The sequence below is a fragment of the Lichenostomus cassidix genome, chromosome 4 (genome assembly GCF_008360975.1).
Source record: "Lichenostomus cassidix isolate B80296 chromosome 4, HeHo_3.0, whole genome shotgun sequence".
Classification (NCBI taxonomy): Eukaryota; Metazoa; Chordata; class Aves; order Passeriformes; family Meliphagidae; genus Lichenostomus; species Lichenostomus cassidix.
Genome location: NC_139484.1, coordinates 51,617,195 through 51,637,777, shown reverse-complemented (window position 1 = coordinate 51,637,777; position 20,583 = coordinate 51,617,195). Strand labels below are relative to the sequence as shown.

Here is a 20,583-nt window from a genome sequence, read left to right as displayed (position 1 = left end):
GTGTTCACAGAGGGAGAAAGAGTAGCTGGATTCCTGCCTTGCCCTGGCTGCGCGCCCGCGCACACACGCGCGCACACACACATGTACGCGCACACACGTGCACAAGCACACACCGCGCACATACACCCGCACACACGCACACACACACCCCCACACGCCGGTTCTCCCCCCACTGGCTGCCCCATGCTCCCCTCCCCCCGGAGTCTCCCTCTTTTCCCTCCGGGATCCGAACAGAGAGGACAGGTAAGGCATCACCAAGGGTAGGGCAGGAGCACACAAAAGCCATAGGCGATTAAATGGCTCAAAGTCAAAAGGAGACGCGAACTAGGGACGTCAGAATAAGCAAAGTTGAGCCGGAGAGCTTTACCATTAAAGTTTATTTCCCACTTACCCAGGTAGGTGACGCTACATTTTAGCAATCATCGAAGCAGCAAGTCTCTGTTCGGAAATAAATCTGTTACTTCTTACATGTGTTTATTCTACTAACCCTCTCGCTCCCTTCCTGATCATCTTCTCCGAGGGATTTTTTTTTTCCTCCTAGGAAACCCACAAACACGCTGAAAAGACACATTCAAAACATGGTAATAGGAAGACCACAATCACAAAGACCGAGAGGCTGAAACAGCGCTGGGAAACAGGACGAAAGTCTGAGATCTAAGGCAGCCCCCGTGTCTCCCTGGAGTTTTATGCAGTTACAGTGACTGCAGCTATTTCACAAAAGCACCGACACAACAGGGGAAGGTGGGAATCTGCGAAACGAGTTTCCTTACCAGCTTGATTCCGCAAAATGCAGAATAGAAGAAAGGCGAATAAATATTTGCTTTTAAAATCGTTGCTCGATTCACAGTCTATAGCAGACGTGGGGAGGGAATGGGTAGGAGAAAATCACTACAGATCACGGGTTTAAGAAGGCAACAGAAGCAACACTCGGGCGTGAAATGAGGATCGGTTTTGAGGACTGAACTGGTGTTTTGCGATGAGCAGCTATCCCACTTGCAGCACTAGCAGCAGCAGAGACAGAGGGTAAGACTGAGCTTTCTGGAGTGCAGCGCTTGACTCGTCCTCCCTCCTCCTCCTCCTCCCTCCCTCCCTGCCTCCCGCCCTCCCTCCCTCTCTCATTCTCGCTCTCTCTCTCTCTCTCTGCTCTCCCTCTTTCTCTCTCTCCCTCTCTCTTTCTGTGTGTATGTAGCGCAGGCGGCTCTGCTGCTGCAGCGTCAGGGAAGAGCTACCGAGAGAGGCTTCAGCAGCTCCTTCCACTTTGGGCAAACTTGCCGGTTTACCGCTTCTTCTTTTTTTTTTTCTTTTTTTTTTTTTTTTTTTTTTTCTTCCGAGTGGGAAGCTTCTCAATTGCCATTCAACATTTTAAAGCACAAGCCGCTCTGCCGTGAAAGCGCCTGATCCACACTTCTCTGAAAGACACAGGAGGGAATACACAATTGCAGATTTCACCCACTGTGGCGGTGCAGATCACAGGAAACAACTGACTGATACAATTTTATTTGCAAATAGAACTCTGTATTATTTTTTTTTAATCGCGTCGCGGCTCTTTTCCCCTCCCCTTTGCCATTCCGCTTTATATGGATGTAATTCAGAATCTGTGTTAATTCACATGGGGGATCCAGTTACATCTTGTTCCGCTCCGGGTATAATTACGAGAGACCAATAATCGCCTTTGGACACATAGTTTTGTTACTAACCTTTGAACTGAAAGGATCAAGTTCAGATCTGGTTACCTGCATTGGGACGGGAAGGAAGAGGAGAGAGAGAGAGAGAGACTGCAATCTCATTTGTGAATCGCTCTCAGTGCTGCAGATCCAGAGTGCTATAACACATGCAGTGCAAATGCAGGTAAGGCACACACACAAACTGCGGATGCAAAAACAAACTTGGGACTGTTGTGTGTCTATGTTCTTATCTCCTGCCTTGCAAATTCCGGGCAAACGGCTTCTGCAGTTTCTGTATCGTTGCTTTGTGACTAATGACCTTGCGCAGAGTTGTTAAAAAAAATCTGCTCCGGAGAAAGAGCTGAACATTTTAGGCGATCTCTGAAGATGGATTTGGGTGCTTTTCTGCCAACCAAAAGGGATATTCTGTGGACTGCACTGTAATACTCGGGGTTCTTCTCCTATCAGCTGTGCAGCTACCGACATTATTGGGATTTTTTTTTCCTTTACTTTTTTTTTTTTTTTTTAAGAACTGCCCATTGCTAAGAGGATTTGGAGTTTTCTCGGACCCAAGCCCTTTGAATAAAGAGAATCACAATTTTTTTCCCTGTGTGTGCAGAGAGGGGGAAGAATAAATCTAATGCCTTGGTCGTAAACGGCTGAGCGAGAGGGAGAGAGAGAGAAAAGAGAGAGAGTGTGTGAATTGTAGTTAACTCTAGTGTTGAAGACGGCGACCAGGGGGGCTTCGAATTGTACAGTGCTGCTCCTGCTTTTATTGCAAACCTTGCAAAGTGATTACAGTAAAATCAGAGAGGAGGAGGAGGAGAAGGGGGAGGAGGAGGAAAATCCCATCCTATCTACTGAGATGAATCTTTAAAAAGCAAAATACACTGTCCCGTGAACTGTAAGTATATCGCAACTAGAAGGCAGAGAGAGCAGCAGAGGAGCCAGCAGCAGGGTTTTGACCACCAACTGCACCAGTCATGAGACAATAAGTTTCCAGAAATAGAAGGATTTTATAATTGATCACCTGGACTCTCAGCCGCTCTGTTGGCTTATCAGGAGAGTTTACTGGGGGGCAGGTGGGAGTGAGAGGAGGGTGGGGGCTTTCAGTTCGAGGAAGATGAGGAAGATGCGGACCCTCCTTCGCTTTGTGCATTGCTGCTGTTGCTGCTTCTTGCTTCTCCTGCCTCCGCCGCTCTGGGTCAGCCTGGCAGCGGCTAAGCAGCTCCTGAAGTACCGGCTGGCCGAGGAGGGACCGGCCGACATCCGCATCGGCAACGTGGCTTCCGACCTGGGGATCGTGACGGGCTCCGGAGAGGTGACATTCAGCCTGGAGTCGGGCTCCGACTATCTCAAGATCGATAACATGACCGGGGAGCTGAGCACCACAGAGCGGCGCATCGACCGCGAAAAGCTGCCGCAGTGCCAGATGATCTTCGACGAGAACGAGTGCTTCCTGGACTTCGAGGTGTCCGTCATCGGCCCCTCGCAGAGCTGGGTGGACCTCTTCGAGGGCCGGGTCATCATCCTGGACATCAACGACAACACCCCCACCTTCCCTTCCCCCGTTCTCACGCTCACCGTGGAGGAGAACCGGCCCGTGGGGACCCTCTACCTGCTCCCCACCGCCACCGACAGGGACTTCGGCCGCAACGGCATCGAGCGCTACGAGCTGCTGCAGGAGCCCGGCGGGGACGGCGGCCGGCGGGGCGGCGGGGGGAGCGCGGCGGCGGCGGCCCCCGAGAGCGCCCCCTACCCCGGCGGCAGCAAGCGGCGGCAGGAGGCGGAGGCGGCAGCCCGCAGCAGCGTCTTCGAGCTGCAGGTGGCCGACACGCTGGACGGGGAGAAGCAGCCGCAGCTGATCGTCAAGGGGGCGCTGGACCGGGAGCAGCGGGACTCCTACGAGCTCAGCCTGCGCGTGCGGGACGGCGGCGACCCGGCACGGTCCTCGCAGGCGATCCTGAGGGTGCTGATCACCGACGTGAACGACAACAGCCCCCGCTTCGAGAAGAGCGTCTATGAGGCGGACCTGGCGGAGAACAGCAGCCCTGGGACCCCGATCCTGCAGCTGCGAGCCACCGACCTGGACGTGGGAGTGAACGGGCAGATCGAGTACGTCTTCGGGGCGGCCACTGAGTCCGTCAGGCGCCTCCTGCGGCTGGACGAGACCTCGGGCTGGCTCAGCGTCCTGCACCGCATCGACCGGGAGGAGGTGAACCAGCTTCGCTTCACTGTCATGGCCCGAGACCGGGGCCAGCCCCCCAAGACAGACAAAGCCACTGTCGTGCTGAACATCCGGGATGAGAATGACAACGTGCCCACCATCGACATCCGGAAAATCGGGCGCATCCCGCTCCGGGACGGGGTGGCTAGTGTGGCCGAGGATGTGCTGGTGGACACCCCCATTGCCCTGGTGCAGGTGTCAGACCGGGACCAAGGTGAAAACGGTGTGGTGACCTGTACCGTGGTGGGCGATGTGCCCTTCCAGCTCAAGCCGGCCAGTGAGGGTGAAGGGGAGCCACAGAATAAGCGCAAGTATTTCCTCCACACCTCGGCCCCTCTGGATTATGAAGCTGTCCGTGACTACAACGTGGTGATTGTGGCTGTGGACTCAGGCAGTCCCAGCTTGTCCAGCAACAACTCTTTGCTGGTGCGGGTTGGGGACACTAATGACAATCCTCCCATGTTCAGCCAGGCCGTGCTGGAGGTCTCCTTTCCAGAGAACAACTTGCCTGGCGAGAGGGTGGCCACGGTGGTTGCCACAGATGCGGACAGTGGCAAGAATGCTGAGATCACCTACTCCTTGGAGGCCTCGCCCCTCTCCTCGGAGGCACCGGGCAGCATCTTCACCATTGACCCTGACTCTGGGGATGTGTCTGTGCAGGCAGTGCTGGATCGCGAGCAACGTGACACCTACGAATTTCAGGTGACGGCTAGGGACAAGGGGGTGCCATCGCTGCAGGGCTCAACCACAGTGGTGGTGCGAGTGTCAGACCGCAATGACAACGAGCCACGCTTCATGCAGGATGTGTTCACCTTCTATGTGAAGGAAAACTTGCAGCCCAACAGCCCTGTGGGCATGGTGACTGTGATGGACTTTGACAAGGGCCGCAACGCTGAGCTCAGCCTCTCCATCCAGCCCGGAGACCACGACCAGGCCGCTGGCATCTTCTCCATCGAGAATGACACCGGAACAATTTTCTCCACTGTTTCTTTTGACCGTGAGCAGCAGACCAGCTACACTTTTAAGGTGAAGGCAGTGGACGGAGGTGAGCCGCCACGCTCTGCCACTGCCACTGTGTCCCTGTTTGTGATGGATGAGAATGACAATGCACCCACAGTCACCTTCCCCAGCAACAGCTCCTACACCGTGCTGCCTCCCTCCAGCAACATGCGCACCGTAGTGGCCACAGTGGTTGCCACCGATGCTGACACTGGTCTCAACGCTGACCTCAACTACAGCATTGTTGGGGGCAACCCCTTCAAACTCTTTGAAATAGACCCGGCCAGTGGTGTGGTGTCACTGGTGGGCAAGTTGGCCCCCAAGCATTATGGTCTGCACCGCCTGGTTGTGCAGGTGAATGACAGTGGGCAGCCGCCCCAGTCCACCACTGCCCTGCTCCATGTCTTTGTTAATGAGAGCCTGTCCAATGCCACCGTGGTGGAGAGCCAGGTGGCCCGCAGCCTTCACACCCCACTGGCCCAGGACATTGCTGGTGATCCCAGCTATGAGCTGAGCAAGCAGCGGCTTAGCATAGTCATCGGTGTGGTGGCCGGCATCATGACCGTCATCCTCCTTATCCTGGTGGTGGTCATGGCCCGCTACTGCCGATCCAAGGGCAAGCACGGCTACGAGGCCGGCAAGAAGGACCATGAGGATTTCTTCACCCCCCAGCAGCACGACAAGGCCAAGAAGCCCAAGAAGGACAAGAAAGGCAAGAAGGGCAAGCAGCCCCTCTACAGCAGCATTGTTACTGTCGAGGCTTCCAAGCCCAATGGGCAGCGCTATGACAGCGTCAACGAGAAGCTCTCGGACAGCCCTGGCATGGGCCGATATCGCTCGGTCAACGGTGGCCCAGGCAGCCCCGACCTGGCCAGGCACTACAAGTCGAGCTCACCGCTGCCCACCGTCCAGCTGCACCCACAGTCCCCCACCGCTGGCAAAAAGCACCAGGCCGTGCAGGACCTGCCCCCAGCCAACACCTTCGTGGGCGCTGGTGACAACATCTCCATCGGCTCGGACCATTGCTCCGAGTACAGCTGCCAGGCCAGCAGCAAGTACAGCAAGCAGGTAAGACCGCTGCACCCCGCGCACCCCGCGGGCCCCAACACGCACGCACACGCACACCGGGCGGGTGACGGTGCGGGGATGCCCGTTCCCCCAGCCTGCCACACCGGCACAGGCACACACCCCGCCAGCTCCAGTGACCCGTTCAGTCTGGTATCCCCGCCCCCCTCCCTTCAGGCACTCAGGTGCACAGACCAACACGCAGCAGGCAGGAAGGACAGTCAGAGATCATTATTGTTATTATTAGCATTTTTATCAGTCCCTCCCCTTATCAGATCCGGCAGCCAAACGGCCCGTCTATGCAGCCGCACCGAGGGGTCGGCGACGGGACCGCGTGGCCCCGTGGCAGGCGCAGCGGCAGGCTGAGGGATCTGCCGCCAGTCCCGACAGCGAGCCGTAAGGCAGCCTGAGATGCCTTCAACAGCCTTGCGCCCGGAGGCCAAACGCGGCGGTTTTGGGGCTGTGGCGGGGGGATCAGGACACCCCAGCGGGCGGAGCCGCCATCCCCCGCCCGCCCCCCGGCCCGCCTCCATCCGCCGGTCCCGGCGCTTCCCCCGCCGCGGTGCCTTCCCAGCCTTAGGGACGTGTCAGCTCCGGCTGAGCAGGAAAGTTTCGCCTCGGCAGCCAGGTGTTTCGGGGAAAGGGGGTTGCTGCCTGCCTGACGCTCCCTAGAGCTGTGGGTGAGAGTGGATTTGCAGCCGCCGCGCTGGAGCGTTAATGGCTGTAATTACCGGGTCTTTCATTAGGGCCAAAATGCTTAAACAATCTACACAGCCTATCTGCGATCTAATTTACACCACAGAGATTGCACTCGTAGCAGTTGCTCTGAATACACATAAGCGTTAGTGAGTTTAAAATCACCCCCCAGTATGTTTTCATTGCTTTTTTTTTTTCCTGTAATACCCTCTTGCCTATCACATGAAATTTCATTCAAGCTGAGAGGCCCTAATTTGCTCGCCCAGCTGCCGCATAGCTCTGTTTGTAGAGTGTGACTGCCGTGAGACCTCTCGGAGTGAAATGTGCCTTCAGGGGTGCCACGAGTGGCTGGCTCTGGTCTCGGTGTGTTGGCGGCGCTCGGTCCGGTGAAGCTCCGCTAGCCTAAACCCAGTGGTGGTAGGGACTTCTTTACGGTCCTTGAAATACAGAGGGATAGCACAGAGGGGAATCAAGCTCCTAAATGAAGGCTTCCGTTTATTTTATAAGACACATATGTGGCTTGAAGAAAGCTCGCTTTTCTTTGGGGGAGTACTTTTTGGGCGATAGTATATGTAGGAAAATACCCTGAGCGTTTCCTCAGCTACAATGCGTGTTATACAAGAAGCTAGAGACAAATGAAGGCTGATTCATGAAAATACACATCCAAGTCTGGAACAGGGAAATTCTGACTCGTTTGACAAAAATGCTTTATTTTCAACCTATTAACATGCAAATATGGTACACAATGACTTTTTTTTCATACTTTGAAATGTCTGCTAGCTTACTAAAATTGAAGTTTTACAAATGTTTCTGGCATCTGCACTCTGCACAGAAATACTTAAAATATAGTAGAATAAAACTAATTGTATGAGGTCTCCCTCCCCCTCACCCCAATCTTTCAGGTCACCAAAATAGTGTGATTGATGTACTATCTGCCAGTACTTTTCTGTATGTGGTTTTGCAAGTGGCACAAACTTATAGAACTGTTTGACACAGTAGTTTCTGGACTAGTTAACTCTTTCCTAGAGAGTACATGACAATTTTGGTTTGAGAATAATCTGTACAAAATACAAAGTTCCTTAGCTTTCATCTCCTAAAGCTTATTAAACACAGGGTAGATTATGCCATTTTAGCAAACACTGGAATAAAAGTAGTACTGGAATATATGCTAAGCAGATACCACTTCTTTCTTGATGCTGCAATTCATCTAAACATATGGATTATAATCTGTTAAAGTGTAATATGATTTCAGTGTAAAAGAATGATTTGCATTCTAAGTGTAGGAATGGTAAAGGAATGCACATTGCAAATTACTTGTTTGCTTGATTAAAAAAAACTTGTTTAAGATTACAGTACAGAAATATATTTTGAATTACTTAAAATTTTCCAAGGATTTTTTAAAATATAAAATATATTAGGAAATTTCTTAGTAGAAGAAAATGGCTTTATTGCACTTTTACAAAGAAATGCTCCATTACTTATGTAACTTCCTGCTAAACAGTTTCTTAGCATTGATAGTTTTCTTGTGCTAAATATTTAGCCTGTTATGAAGGTTCACTTATCCAAGTAGTTTATAGCCAGTATTCTAATCTCTTATCTGTTTATTTTTAAATATGTAGAAAATATTTACACACTTGTAAATTATGCATATAAGTTGGAAATCGTCCAAGAAAACAGTAAAGGTAGAGCTAAAAAACCGACTTTATGGGAGAGACTATCAGTCACAAACCCTCTGTTACCACTTTCCTATGGGTACTTGCCAGCTTGTTGCTGAGTGACATTTGTATAATTTTGTTCATTTTGCATAGTAGTGGGGACATTAAGACTTGCATAAACAATATGTACTTTTCACACCTCAAACACTGACAGTGCAGTATTTCTCAGTTTAGCAGGCAAAACACCTGAGGATTTTTAATACCCAAACCACGTGGAGCTCTTGTTCAGCACAATTGTTCAGTGAGAAATGTGAAGCAGATGAGGATGGAGGGTTCTGATGGGGTGTACATCAGATTGTTTCATAGCTCTGCTGTACATGGGAAACAAAACCAGTACCATAATGTTGTGACCATGCTAGGGAGACTACTTGAAATCACTAAGACTCCCTTTATTTATTCGTTGTCAGTTCCCTTTGTTCTAAGGAGACATTAGATGGTATATAAAATTTTAGAACAAATACGTGGACACAGCAGAACGTACCTGCTCTAAGTTACTGGAGATGAGAGTGATGCTAATTTCCCATTAGTGTAATTAGAATTGGTAATTGATACTTTCCTATATCTACAATACAGCAGTCAGGAAATAAAGTTTCTACTTACATGACCGGCTTGTGTACCCCAGTGACTGCAAGTTATTTTCATTCCAATTATTTGATACTTCCTTTTTAAGGTAATGAATGGAATTATTACATGAGTACCAAAATACATAGTGTTTGATACAGTACTGTATACGAGAACTTCACTGGAGAAAACTGCAAACAATTTGTAACTCTCCTTCTGACATCATGTCTTTATGTAAAGTTTAAAACAAAATTCTGTATGTAGTAGACTTCTGACATTTCACAGTCACTTTTTTTTTTTTTGGATTTTTATCAAGTTTGACCCTTATTTTTGTCTTTCTTTTTAGTATGGTATTACTCTGAAATATTCTTTTAGCCTCTCACTTATCAATCCTCTCCTTTTCAGTAAAGCTCTACAAATGTTTAAACACTTAGTGTTCCACAGGTCTTAATCACTTGCCAAAAGTTAAAGCTGTACAGAAGTGTTTTGCTGAATGGGGATGAGTTAAAGCAAGTGTTTTTCTGGATCATGGATTTAAAATTTCCTCCAGGTACTGCACATTGCCTGTGAGGAGGCTGGATATTACTAACTTCCAGCAAAGACAGCCAAAGATAATGAAAGCTCAGTGCCTAAGGGGAATCACTTAGCAGCTTGGAGAGTTACATACTTAATCATAAATCTAATAATGAATTTTACTTGTAAATAATAGTTTATTTTGTCATTTAGTAACAGGTATATTTTTATAACATATACTTCCCCACTCCTTTGTCTCACAGTGCAAAATTGTAGCATATAAGCAGCTTTATTTCACTGAAACTTTTAATTACGAATCAGCATGTTAAAAACCACTCTTTGAAGAACAGGCCTTTTAAACACTGGTTATATGTTTATATTTCTTGGCCATCATCTTTTTTGGTTTCTTTTTTCTTGCTCTACTAATCATTGATTATGGGTTCTTTAAAACACTACAGTTAGGATGCTGAGGGTTTTCTTGCTTGTTATTTTTTTAAGAGATATTGGTCACTATCAGTAGAATTATCAGAACTAGTACAGGAATTTCTGCTTTTTAGCCATTTCTGTAATTCTTTATGAAAAACCCCAAGGCCTTCTCTTATTGAAAATGTACTGTTTCATGAGGAAAAATGTCTATCAAACCAAAGTGTGATGACACTCTAATCAAAATTACATGCTTGCAACACCTTATTTCCATGAAAGTGGTATAAGAAGAAATTATTTTCTGAAAAAGATCCTTGTGCGGTAGCAAGTTAAATTATTTCATAACATTTCAAACATTAATCAGTCTGCTGCAATACAGAAGAATTTTGACCAGGTGGTTACCATTTATGTGAATTGTATCTATAAACTAAATGGGTCAATTTCCTTATAAACATGCACATATAACCAGTAGCCTTAACACGACCCCAAATTCGTTAATTAAGGGGACAATCAATTCAACCATAGAGGAAAGCATAATCTTTTTTTCTCCTTCTTATGTACAGACACATGCATACACAGAGCAGCTTATCTCAAAGGCTGCTTTTTATATTCACAAAGAAACTCTAAAGAAGTTTTTCACAACTTTAAGGTAAGCAAACATCCTACAGTATAATAATCATACAAATAACAATGTCATGGTGGCACTAACTGACATGTCAAAAAAAAAAAAGGGAACATTGTTATTAAGTGTAAACATTTACATTGGTGACTTCTTTTATACATTTAACTTTCATACTGTTTAGTATAAAGTGTAGAGAACTATTTTCAATTTTCTGTTCTCATGTTGCATTATGTTAAATATTTTACAATTAGTTTTTAAAAGTGACCCACATTTGACCTTCAGTAGCAAATTATGATGAGAGAGGGGCTAATTAAACATGAAATGGATGGATCACTGATGCTTTAATTATCTTTATTTAACACAAAGTGTTCCACTGATAAATGCAGCTTTTATTTTTTCCTCTCCAGTAAAATCAGCTTGTACAGTGCACAAATGACTAAGTTACCACTGAATCACTCTGCACTCCCAGGAGATGTACAGAGCCAAAAGGGACAGGATCTGAGTAAAGGAGGATTCATGCTCTGAATAAGTAAAGAACTGTACTATTATAAGCAAAGGGTAGCAAGAAACATCTTTAAAAGGATAGAATCTGATTTATCAACTGAGACAGCTCTCTGGCCTTGTACATAGTGAACTTGGGTTATAACCATGGTTAGCAGTTTGACTATTGCTGTCAGTCTTTTTATTTCTGAGTGTGTTTCTTCCTCTTTCTATCCCTTTTTATTTTCTTTTTTTCAGTTTGTGTTTAGTTGTCTTGTGTTCTAGTATTTGGGATAATTGCTAGTTTGACCATCAGTACAGCTTTGTTTCAGAGAAATATCTGCAACTTCAAACCCATTTTCCTTTAAGTATTTCCTTTAAAAAGTTTCAGAAGGTTTATGTACTTAGTAATGCGTTGGACTGCTTTGAGATATAAAACTATTCAATTTGGTTTTGCATTAAAATAGAAAAAAAATCAGCAAACTTCAGAAGTAGTTAACATTATAAGTCAACTAAATCCTTGACAAGCACTGTGAACTCTTCACTATAATTGCAAAACATTTTAGTACTTAATTACTAATCTTAACAGGATTAACATAATTTTGACTATATATAGGAAATACTGATAGAAGTATATGAGCAATTCAGTACAGTATCTAGCAGGCAGATTTTCGAAGGAAATCTGCTTCCAAAAGATATTTAGAAACTCTTAAAGCTGCAAAATATAAGACTCTTTTCAGTCTTAGGCCATATTACATGTAATATGCTCCATGTAATTTATGCTCTACAGGTCTCCATTTAAAAAAATGTATTACCTTTTTAGGTATTTTTATCTTAGCATGTACTGAGAGGATGGTATTTTGTATTTTTCTCCCCTGATTTTTCTTTCCTGGAAGAGTACATTTGTTTCCTGTCTGTTATCAGATGGACTTTTCTGGCATATGCTATACATTCATTTTCATCTGTAATTGAACTGACAAAAGTAGACCAGCAGCTACTCTCAAGGATCAACATAAAGCTTTTCATTATTGGGTTTTTAATATAAATTTGCATTATTTAAATTTTTAATTAACTTTGTAAAAGAAAATTCTGGCATTACTAGAGTTGTATTTCAAGCTAAGACTGACTTACTGTCCTCTGTATACTTTAGGAAACAGACTTACCAAGGTCACTTTTTTTTTGCTGTTGTGGATGACAAAATATCACACTAATGATGGAGTAACTCAGATTAGTTGTGGTGTCTAAAATGGGTGACAAGAATAAGAATAGCATAAGACCAGAATAATCCATAGCATTTTTTAAACTTTTTAATTTCTTATTTTAATGCAACTTTCTTTATAAATATTTAACTGACAACAGGTCATGAACACATGTCATAATCTCAAAATGTGATTATACTGAAGTACCAGCTAGTCAAGTTCCTGAATTATGTCAGTGACACACACTGATGTTGTCCAACTCTGTGGAGATGTGCTTAGCATTTGCTCACTCTTATGTGGCCATTTTCAGTGACAAGAGGTCTAAAATTAAAGTCAAGAGCAACATTCAAAGGTATTAAAAAGTAGGGTATTAGCTATAAATAGAATATATGAGCAGTGTGGAGAAACCATTTTATTTTTTTTTTGGTGGAATGAGAATATGGAAAAACTTTAGAGTAAATTTTGGGGTTTAGAAGTTTGAACAGAAACTATGTTCTGGCCCCACTTAAAACTGTAAGGTAGGTAAAAGTGATGTGCTTTCATTTTTTATTTTTTATACCAGTAAAAAAAAAAAATCCTCACATTTAGGCACACAGCTGTTTTGCAATCATTAGTTTGTAAAATGCTGTAGCATAGCCCCAAAAGTTCATTTTTACTCAGAGTGGATCACAAACAGCACAATTGTTAGAAGCTGAAGAAAAGCATTATATTTGTCTTTCAAAACCTAATTTACCTTATTAACTACTGACAAGAGTGAGTATATTTTTTAAAGGCAAACATTTTCTGTCAGATGAGATTTTACTACAGATTTAATATTCTAATGTCTAGTTTGTATTTGAATGAAAAGAATGTGTGCTTGCAAGTAGCATTCTTGCAGTATTAGGAAGCAATAAAATAGTATTTATCAAAGTGTTTGATAAAAGGTCTTTTATTATCTACAGATAATTTTGGATAATGTAAAGTTAGTTTTTTAAGGCTAGGTACAGAAGGTAGGTATTAGCTGATGCTGAAAATCACTCATTGATAGAACCGGAATACAGAAATACTGATTCCATCTGCCAGAAATTCAGAGACAGAATTATCTTGCAACCATGTTTGAGCAAATTCCTTTATGGTACCACCTTGGAAGTAAAAAAATATTTGCCACTTGACAGCATAAGTATTCCTGAATTACATGGTCACATGATGATTATGAAGAATCTGCCATAAACACCATGAAAATTAGATTCTTTACTGGGGTTGTGGCCAGGAAATGGATTCTCTGTTATGTGTCAAATGTTTTGTCTGTTCTAGCACTTCTCAAAGAAAAATGGGATGGGCTGCTGTAATTTATTCTGTTTATCCATGTATAAATGGCAAGGTCTTTTCAGCCCTGGAGCAGTTTAAAATATGAGAAGGAGCTCCTACTTCCTTTGGATACCAAATCTTATGAAGCAGAACTACTTCACCACAACCTCAGAGGCTTATCTTTGGGGGAAAGACCCTTCATCAGGACAATGCTTTTATGGGCATATAATTTGGGGTAGAATTATGTTTCTGAGTTCAGTGTTGTGCTGGAAAATGAGCTAAAGGAAGTTTTGGAGACAGGCGTGGCATTCTGGTTATGATTCAGCTCTCTAGGCGTACGCATCCAAATGTCAGTTTAGATACCTGAAAGTTCCTGTGCTATCAGCACAGTGCTGCACACACAGGGCATATGTATGATGCAAGACCTGGGTGTCTTCTGGGACACTCTTCTGTAGCTGCAGCTCAAGGCCAAACGAAAAAGCAATCACTAAATCCTTTGGTTTACTTAAAGGAACAATAATTAAAATGAAATTAAGCACTCTGTGCATGTGGTGTGCTTTGGCAGGGTTGAAAATTGTTTTTCCTGTGAGAACTTCAGCACGATTTTCCAGTGTGTGTGTGCCATACACATGCCTTTTAATAGAACAGAATCTGCATGTGCAGATACATCATCACATATAAGCAATTAGCTTCACTGAATTTCCATTCATCGTCAGACCTCTCAGGTTGATGTTTATCTCATGTAAGGTGGAACTACTTTACTTCCACAAAAGTCAATCAAATTTAACAAGTATTAACTGCTGTAAATTGTATCAGATGTTGTAATATTCAGAAAATGCTCCATATTAAAATAAAATATACATAGCATGAATTTATCAGTTTGGATGTTATGCATCAAATCCCCCGCTTTTAAGTTATCAGCATGTATATAATTTGCAAAATAACAGAGTAGATTTCATCATGTATTACATCCAAATGTAAAATTATCTTTGTAACAGGGTCTGGAAATGATGTGGCTTTAATGACACTTCAAAAAAGTAAGATTTTAGTATTGAACACATTCTTACTCAAACCAATGGTACAGTAAGAATGCATATGGCAAGCTACCTTTGTTAGTCCCCAGACAGGTCATGGCGTTTGTCATGGAGCTGTGTGTTACCCCTTGTAGGAATATTTACAAGAAAGACTTGGCCAAAAAATTCCTATCAACTTCATAACGCAAAACTTTTCTTCAGATGAAATCTGGCCATTTGCTTAGGAAAATCTGCCTACTTTATTGCAAGTCCTATTTAAAACACTGTATTTAACAAGATAAATACTTTTGTAGTTTGCAGTCTTTCTAAAGGTGAAAGACAAGAACGGACCTACAGATGATAAACCAACAGCAAACTAAAGCATTAGTTCACCTGGTCCCAACATTTTCACATATTTGATATTTTAGATCCCGATTTTACAGCTTGGCTATTCACAACTTTTGTGTTTTTTCTCGTTTTAACATACATTTGATCTCGTCATGTCATGCCTGCTCTAAGTGAAGCTACATTGTCATAAAATTTGAGTAATGAAATAGTGAATCAGTTTCCTTATCTCCATCCATGTATTCTAAATTGGTTATGACATAATGCGTTCCATGTGTGATAGTGAGAGAGGGTATCTATCATTCTGCTGAATTAGAAAAGTGCTATTTTCAATGAGCATGTAATTATATTCCAGTTGCAATACAAGTTTACAGAAGGACAGTAATTGATTTACTGGAGAAATATTTGTTGATTTTTCAAGTAATGTTGAGAGTTCTTTTACAGAAGGAATAATTGCACTGGAAACTAGAAATCTCTTCTTAACAGGGCATTACACACTCAACCTCTCAACCTCAGCCCAGATCTTGGGTAAGATCTGTCACACTATAGTGAATTCTGAAAATTCACTCAGAAGGCTCCTCTGACTATATATTGAATGTTTTATTTATGAGTCAAATTTAGCTAATTCCCTAGAGCAGGTGTTAATTCTGATGAGTAAAAGTGACAGCAATGGGGGTGAAACAGAGCTGTGCCTGTTTTCATAGAGTACTTATACCATGAGTGTTTTTTCTGAGGAATTGCAACACAAAGTCTGGGTCATGCATTTTGCTCAATTTATTACCATATACATATGAAACAGAATAGCGTAACATATCTGAACGATCTAACTATGGATCCACTGAGTGTGGATGGGCTTTGTAGATTGACAGAGAATTACCACTGAGGTGCAGTAGATGTTTCACTAGCATGTGGGTTTGTGTAATGGGTGGGTTCACTCAATAGGTTCAGACTTGCCAAGAGCAGCTCCTTGAGCAGACATGAAATCACGGGGGCTTGGTGCACCAAGTAACTCATTCTGCTTAAATTCTTCAGGTTCATAGGTAGGAATGATAGGTATGTTACTAAAATAATTGCTGCCTGTGGTGTTTTTCTGTGATTTTATACAAGAATGAAAAAAAGAGATACCCAAGACAGCTTTAGTTTAGAAGTAAAGGAAACTTGTGCAAGTGTTAGCAAAATGGCTCTGCATTTGCCATCCTGCATTTTGCATAGATCAATGTAATTTATCCTTTTTTGTGCAACACTGGTTCTTGAAATAATTATTTGTATAATGTTGCTGTTATCCTAGTTATTTTTGTTTGTTCTTTAGTGCAGATGAAAAGACAAGCAACAGTGTGAAATTCCTCTGTGCAGCATAAATTAAGAAGATTTTGTTTTCATTTTATTGCAAAATGTTTTATGACTTATGGTCTCATATTCAAGGAGACTGGATGATGTTTTATTCAATTGGCCCTTCAGATGCTGCTGAATGAATTGAAAATTCATCTTGGACTTTCTAATACTGAATATTAGAGTACCTTTCTAAGAACCTTGAATACTAAATTTATGTATTTTTTCTATACTAGTTCTTAATTAGATATATGAAGGGACTAAACTCTTTTAATTATATGGTAAACTTCCTGGAGAATTAATGTTACAGAAATATGAAAGGGCTGGCTAAAGCATCACTCTACCAAATGTTTCTAAAAGGCTTTATGTATTTATAAGACTTCATGATCTACTATTGATGCAAATTACTAAGGATAAAAGAAAATCCATCTGTTATCAAAGAAAAAAATAAATTAAATAAGTCCAAGGATTTGAAAGACTTAGCATTAAGGACTAAGTATTCATACTTTGTGATGGGTTTATAGTAATTGACAGTAGAAAAGACTTCCTTTTAGCATTTACAATGTGGGTTATTTTTTTTTTTATACTAAAGAAAATGACTTTGCCATAAAAGCTTCTCATGTAATGTATCCTGTCTCTTTTCATAATTTCATATCCTTCACTGAAATGTCTCAATTAAAATATGACCTACACCATTTCATATTGTGTTGGGCATTACTAGTTTTGTTATTATTACCCTTACATTTAATCAAATTGTCAGTAGCTAAATAGCATTTCATCAAGAGCTGTTGGTTTTCAATCAGCTAGGAAACAGATTACTGGCCTGAGAACAGATCTAAGGCTAGTGTCTCCAATCTGCAACTAATTGTGCGCTGATAATAGCACTGCCCACAGGCAAATCTTACTCGCTGTCCTGATCTATGATAGATTTTCCTGTGTGTGAATATTACATCAGATGGAGTCATTTTGTTGCAGTTACTATATTTAAACTTTCCTTTTTAATTGGAAATATAAATTGTTTGGAGATACTACCTTCATGTTTCATTTCTGAAAAGAAATGCAGAAAAGAGAATTCTCAAGGAAGGCATTATAGCCATGCTTTTGCCTTTAGCTTTTCCTCTTAAAACAGTCACTTCTTTAGAAGATGAAGTACTGTTGATACTTAAAGCAGTATTTACATGTAATATTACATATTCTATGGCTTATCTCGGGGGGTTGAGAAACATGTCTGACAAACTGCAGAAGGAAGTAATGCTTCAGTCTCTCTTGGTGTGTGTGGACTAGCTGTTGGGGATGTGGGTGCCAGAGTTCTCTCTGGATCAATTGCAGACCACATACTGACCATATATAGCATATGTGCAGATTACTTCATTAAGGCATTGTAAACGTTCACATTTTTCCAGTGTGAAGTTGATGAGGGTGACTAAATACACAGCAGCCCCTGTACTGTACCAGGACTCCATAATTTCAGGTGCTCTCCAAGCAGAGAACACACTGTGAAAGCTGCTTTTGAACAAGGGATACATAGAGGGTAGAATAGCAAATACTGTCTGTAGTCAGCACATTATAGAGTTCTGGAAGAGAATTGTCTTCTGGGTTGTGTACATTGTTCTTGTGAAACGATTCCAACAGTTTCAAATCTGTTTTTTCACCTTGCTAGTTATGCAAACAGCTCTTCACTTTTTCACCAAAGCAAGTGGGAATTGTTCCTTGTCACAAATAATAAATAACAAGAGTACCTGATCTGCAGAGCATGGAAGTGATAAAAACACATGCTTATGAGTGCTTGAGATTTCACAGCTATTAATTTTGAACTTTTTGATTGCAATTCTGTTTTACAAGAGTGGATGCTGTTAGGGCAGCAGTACACAGTGACAGAGAAAGATTATGACAACAAGCATTTATCACTGTGAGTTTGATAAATTCAGTGTAAGAAATGGTCAGAAAATGCCCCTAAACCTGAAGTCATAAAATGCATCTTGCCTTTACTGAAAGTTAAAATAGCAAACATTTTTTTTATTACTGCTAATGATCTTTTAAAATTGGTATTTTAATATTAATATGAATATGCTTGAGAAGTTTTCTTTGTGCATAATGAAATGTCTAACTCTTATCAACATTAGTGAATTCCTTGACATGTACATTGAGGGAACCTAGGAGTTAATGTTCAAAATGCAATTGAATTTACAACATGTAATCACATACAGAAAAGTCCTTTACAAAAGGTCAGCAAATACTATAGCAGTTTTGGCATTAATAAAAGTCAGAAGGACTCTTCAGACTTCAAGAATGCTTTAAAACATTTTTAAAGGCATCAAGCACTTGAAGTCTAAATTTCAAGTTTGCCTAAAAGTATACTCCCAACAACTTCTATGTAAATCAAAATGCAGTAGATCATGCCTTCCATTTTGAAATTGCAGCATTCATAGGTGATAGGAATGTTTCAAATCAGAAACCACATTTTTGGTTTCTGGGTAGAAACGGGAATTTCAGTAATAATTAGGCATTATTCTCAAGTTGTGTACTATAAGAAAGTAGAACACAAAGAATCTGAACACTTAATCTGTAGTGTTTTTGCTCAAGTTTCAAAGTGATAACAGAGAAAATAAATCCAAAGTTATACGGGAGAAAGTCCTGAATAATGGAAGAAATTGAGTGAGAACATGTCTAGAAATATTAGTACTTCATTTTTTTAATCTTTATCATTCTAGGGAATTAATCTTCAGCCTTTATGAAATCCTCACTGAGCTGGTAATTTTTTATTCACATTTTCAGAACATCATCAAAGCCATGCTAATCTGGACCAAGGGCATGTCTCAGAGTCCTTGAATCCCTGAAGGAAACATTTTGCTGTCTTTCCTATTTTTAACATAATCAAGATTTACTTCAAACTTTTATAAAACCTGTGGAGAGGACAGTTTGATGATTTACAAGGCAGGTGTTATAGGGTACAATAGACAGTTTATAGTTCATCACGAGATTAATAAGAAAGAATTGCAAATCCAGGAGGCATATGTTCTCACTGGATGTCTGTCTCAGTAATTAGACAATCTGGCTACTGAGTGAGGTAACTCTGTGATAGGTTCTAATGTACATCCCGTGTTTAAGGCATTGTGAGCCTGTAATCTAGCGGAGGAGAAGGAAAGATCTCATGAGAAAAAGAAATCCAGATTTTTTTCCTGTAGCGTAAAGTGTAGGTATTTGTTTTGTCTCCCAAAGGAAAGGCCTAGCATTTGAGCAAGACTTTTCTCATAGAAAAGGAGAACAGTTAGAATTCTGTCATTTTTGTTTTCCTTTCTTTCTTTAATCTTTATAATTTCCTTTGTAACTAAGAAAAGAAATATACTTTTTAATCATTCTACACTTTAGATTCTGGCAAAGTCTTTCATTAATTAATATTTGTGTATAATTTTGTCACGTAAAACCGATACTCTCTGCTTTCATCATCTTCAGGAAAAAAAGTGCACTTTTAATACACTGGACCAGATAGATAGGAAAGTTTAATCTTTCTATACTTTTAGGACTGCCTAGTTTTTTTTATGCTTATATTTGGAATGATTTTGAAGGGACTTTACAGTAAGCATGGACTAGATAACTACTATAAAGACATAAAGGAGTAAAACAAAGAGAACCTGTGATGGAAACAATTGCTCTCAAAATCTTTTTTCCCAGTTTTTCTTTTGTTTAAACATGAAGATTCTGATTTAAAAAGTTAATCTAGTGAACCTTAAAATAATCACTTTTCTGTTTTCTTTATGAAGAGCTCTTCTGTGAGCTAAATAAAACCAATCTGTAAAATTGTTTGGTATTTTGGACAGAGAACTTCTATTGAGGAGGCAGTAGCATTCATATATTGGCATATATATATATTAACATATATGAGGATTTTGCTCACATATAACATACCATGGACTCCTATATTGTCTGTCCTTTAATGCCAGCTTTTGTGCTCTGCATTTATAATATTACCTTACCTTCCCAGTAGAAATCTGAAGATTTTTGGATTTTCATTTCAGTGTCTGTTCTTCCCACCAAAACTGTTTATTTTTCTAATACTATAAGAGTTAGATACTGCAATCGGAGGTCAAATGTGATGAAAATGTGGAATCTGGATTTTATTTCAATTTTATTCTTTCTGCTGGAATGCTGAAAGTGTTGTAGATCTATAAGTATGTTATTATCAGTTTCTTGTTGGTGTTTTTGTGTCTGTTTGGGGTTTTTATTTTTAAGAATTAACTTCTGTACTAAAACCTTAATTATTTGAAGACCTGAGCATATATGGTGAAAAATAAGGCAGTGGAGAGAGGAAAGATCTTCATTTACAGATTTTCCCTGTCCCATGGAATAGCAGGATGTCTGTATGACTTCTTGGATACTGTTTTCCCAAAGAAGGGTTTTCTTTCTGTTATAATAATAACAAAACCAAAGCAACCAAAAACCAATCA

General features: G+C 41.6%; 1 protein-coding gene across 7 annotated transcripts in view; it reads left to right on the top strand.

The window, feature by feature from the left end:
* The first annotated feature begins 303 nt into the window (after positions 1-303).
* The window catches only part of PCDH7 (protocadherin 7), a 265,606-nt gene continuing 245,326 nt past the window's right edge, over positions 304-20,583 (top strand). For 2 of the 7 annotated variants that reach the window (XM_085059190.1, XM_085059184.1), the window contains exon 1: positions 312-5,958. In XM_085059190.1, the coding sequence (XP_084915316.1) occupies positions 2,788-5,958 (3,171 nt within the window). In that variant the 5' untranslated portion in view covers positions 312-2,787. Of the gene's footprint in view, positions 5,959-20,583 lie in introns of all 7 variants that reach the window. The other 5 variants (XM_085059191.1, XM_085059189.1, XM_085059185.1 and 2 more) reach the window with 5 other exon arrangements.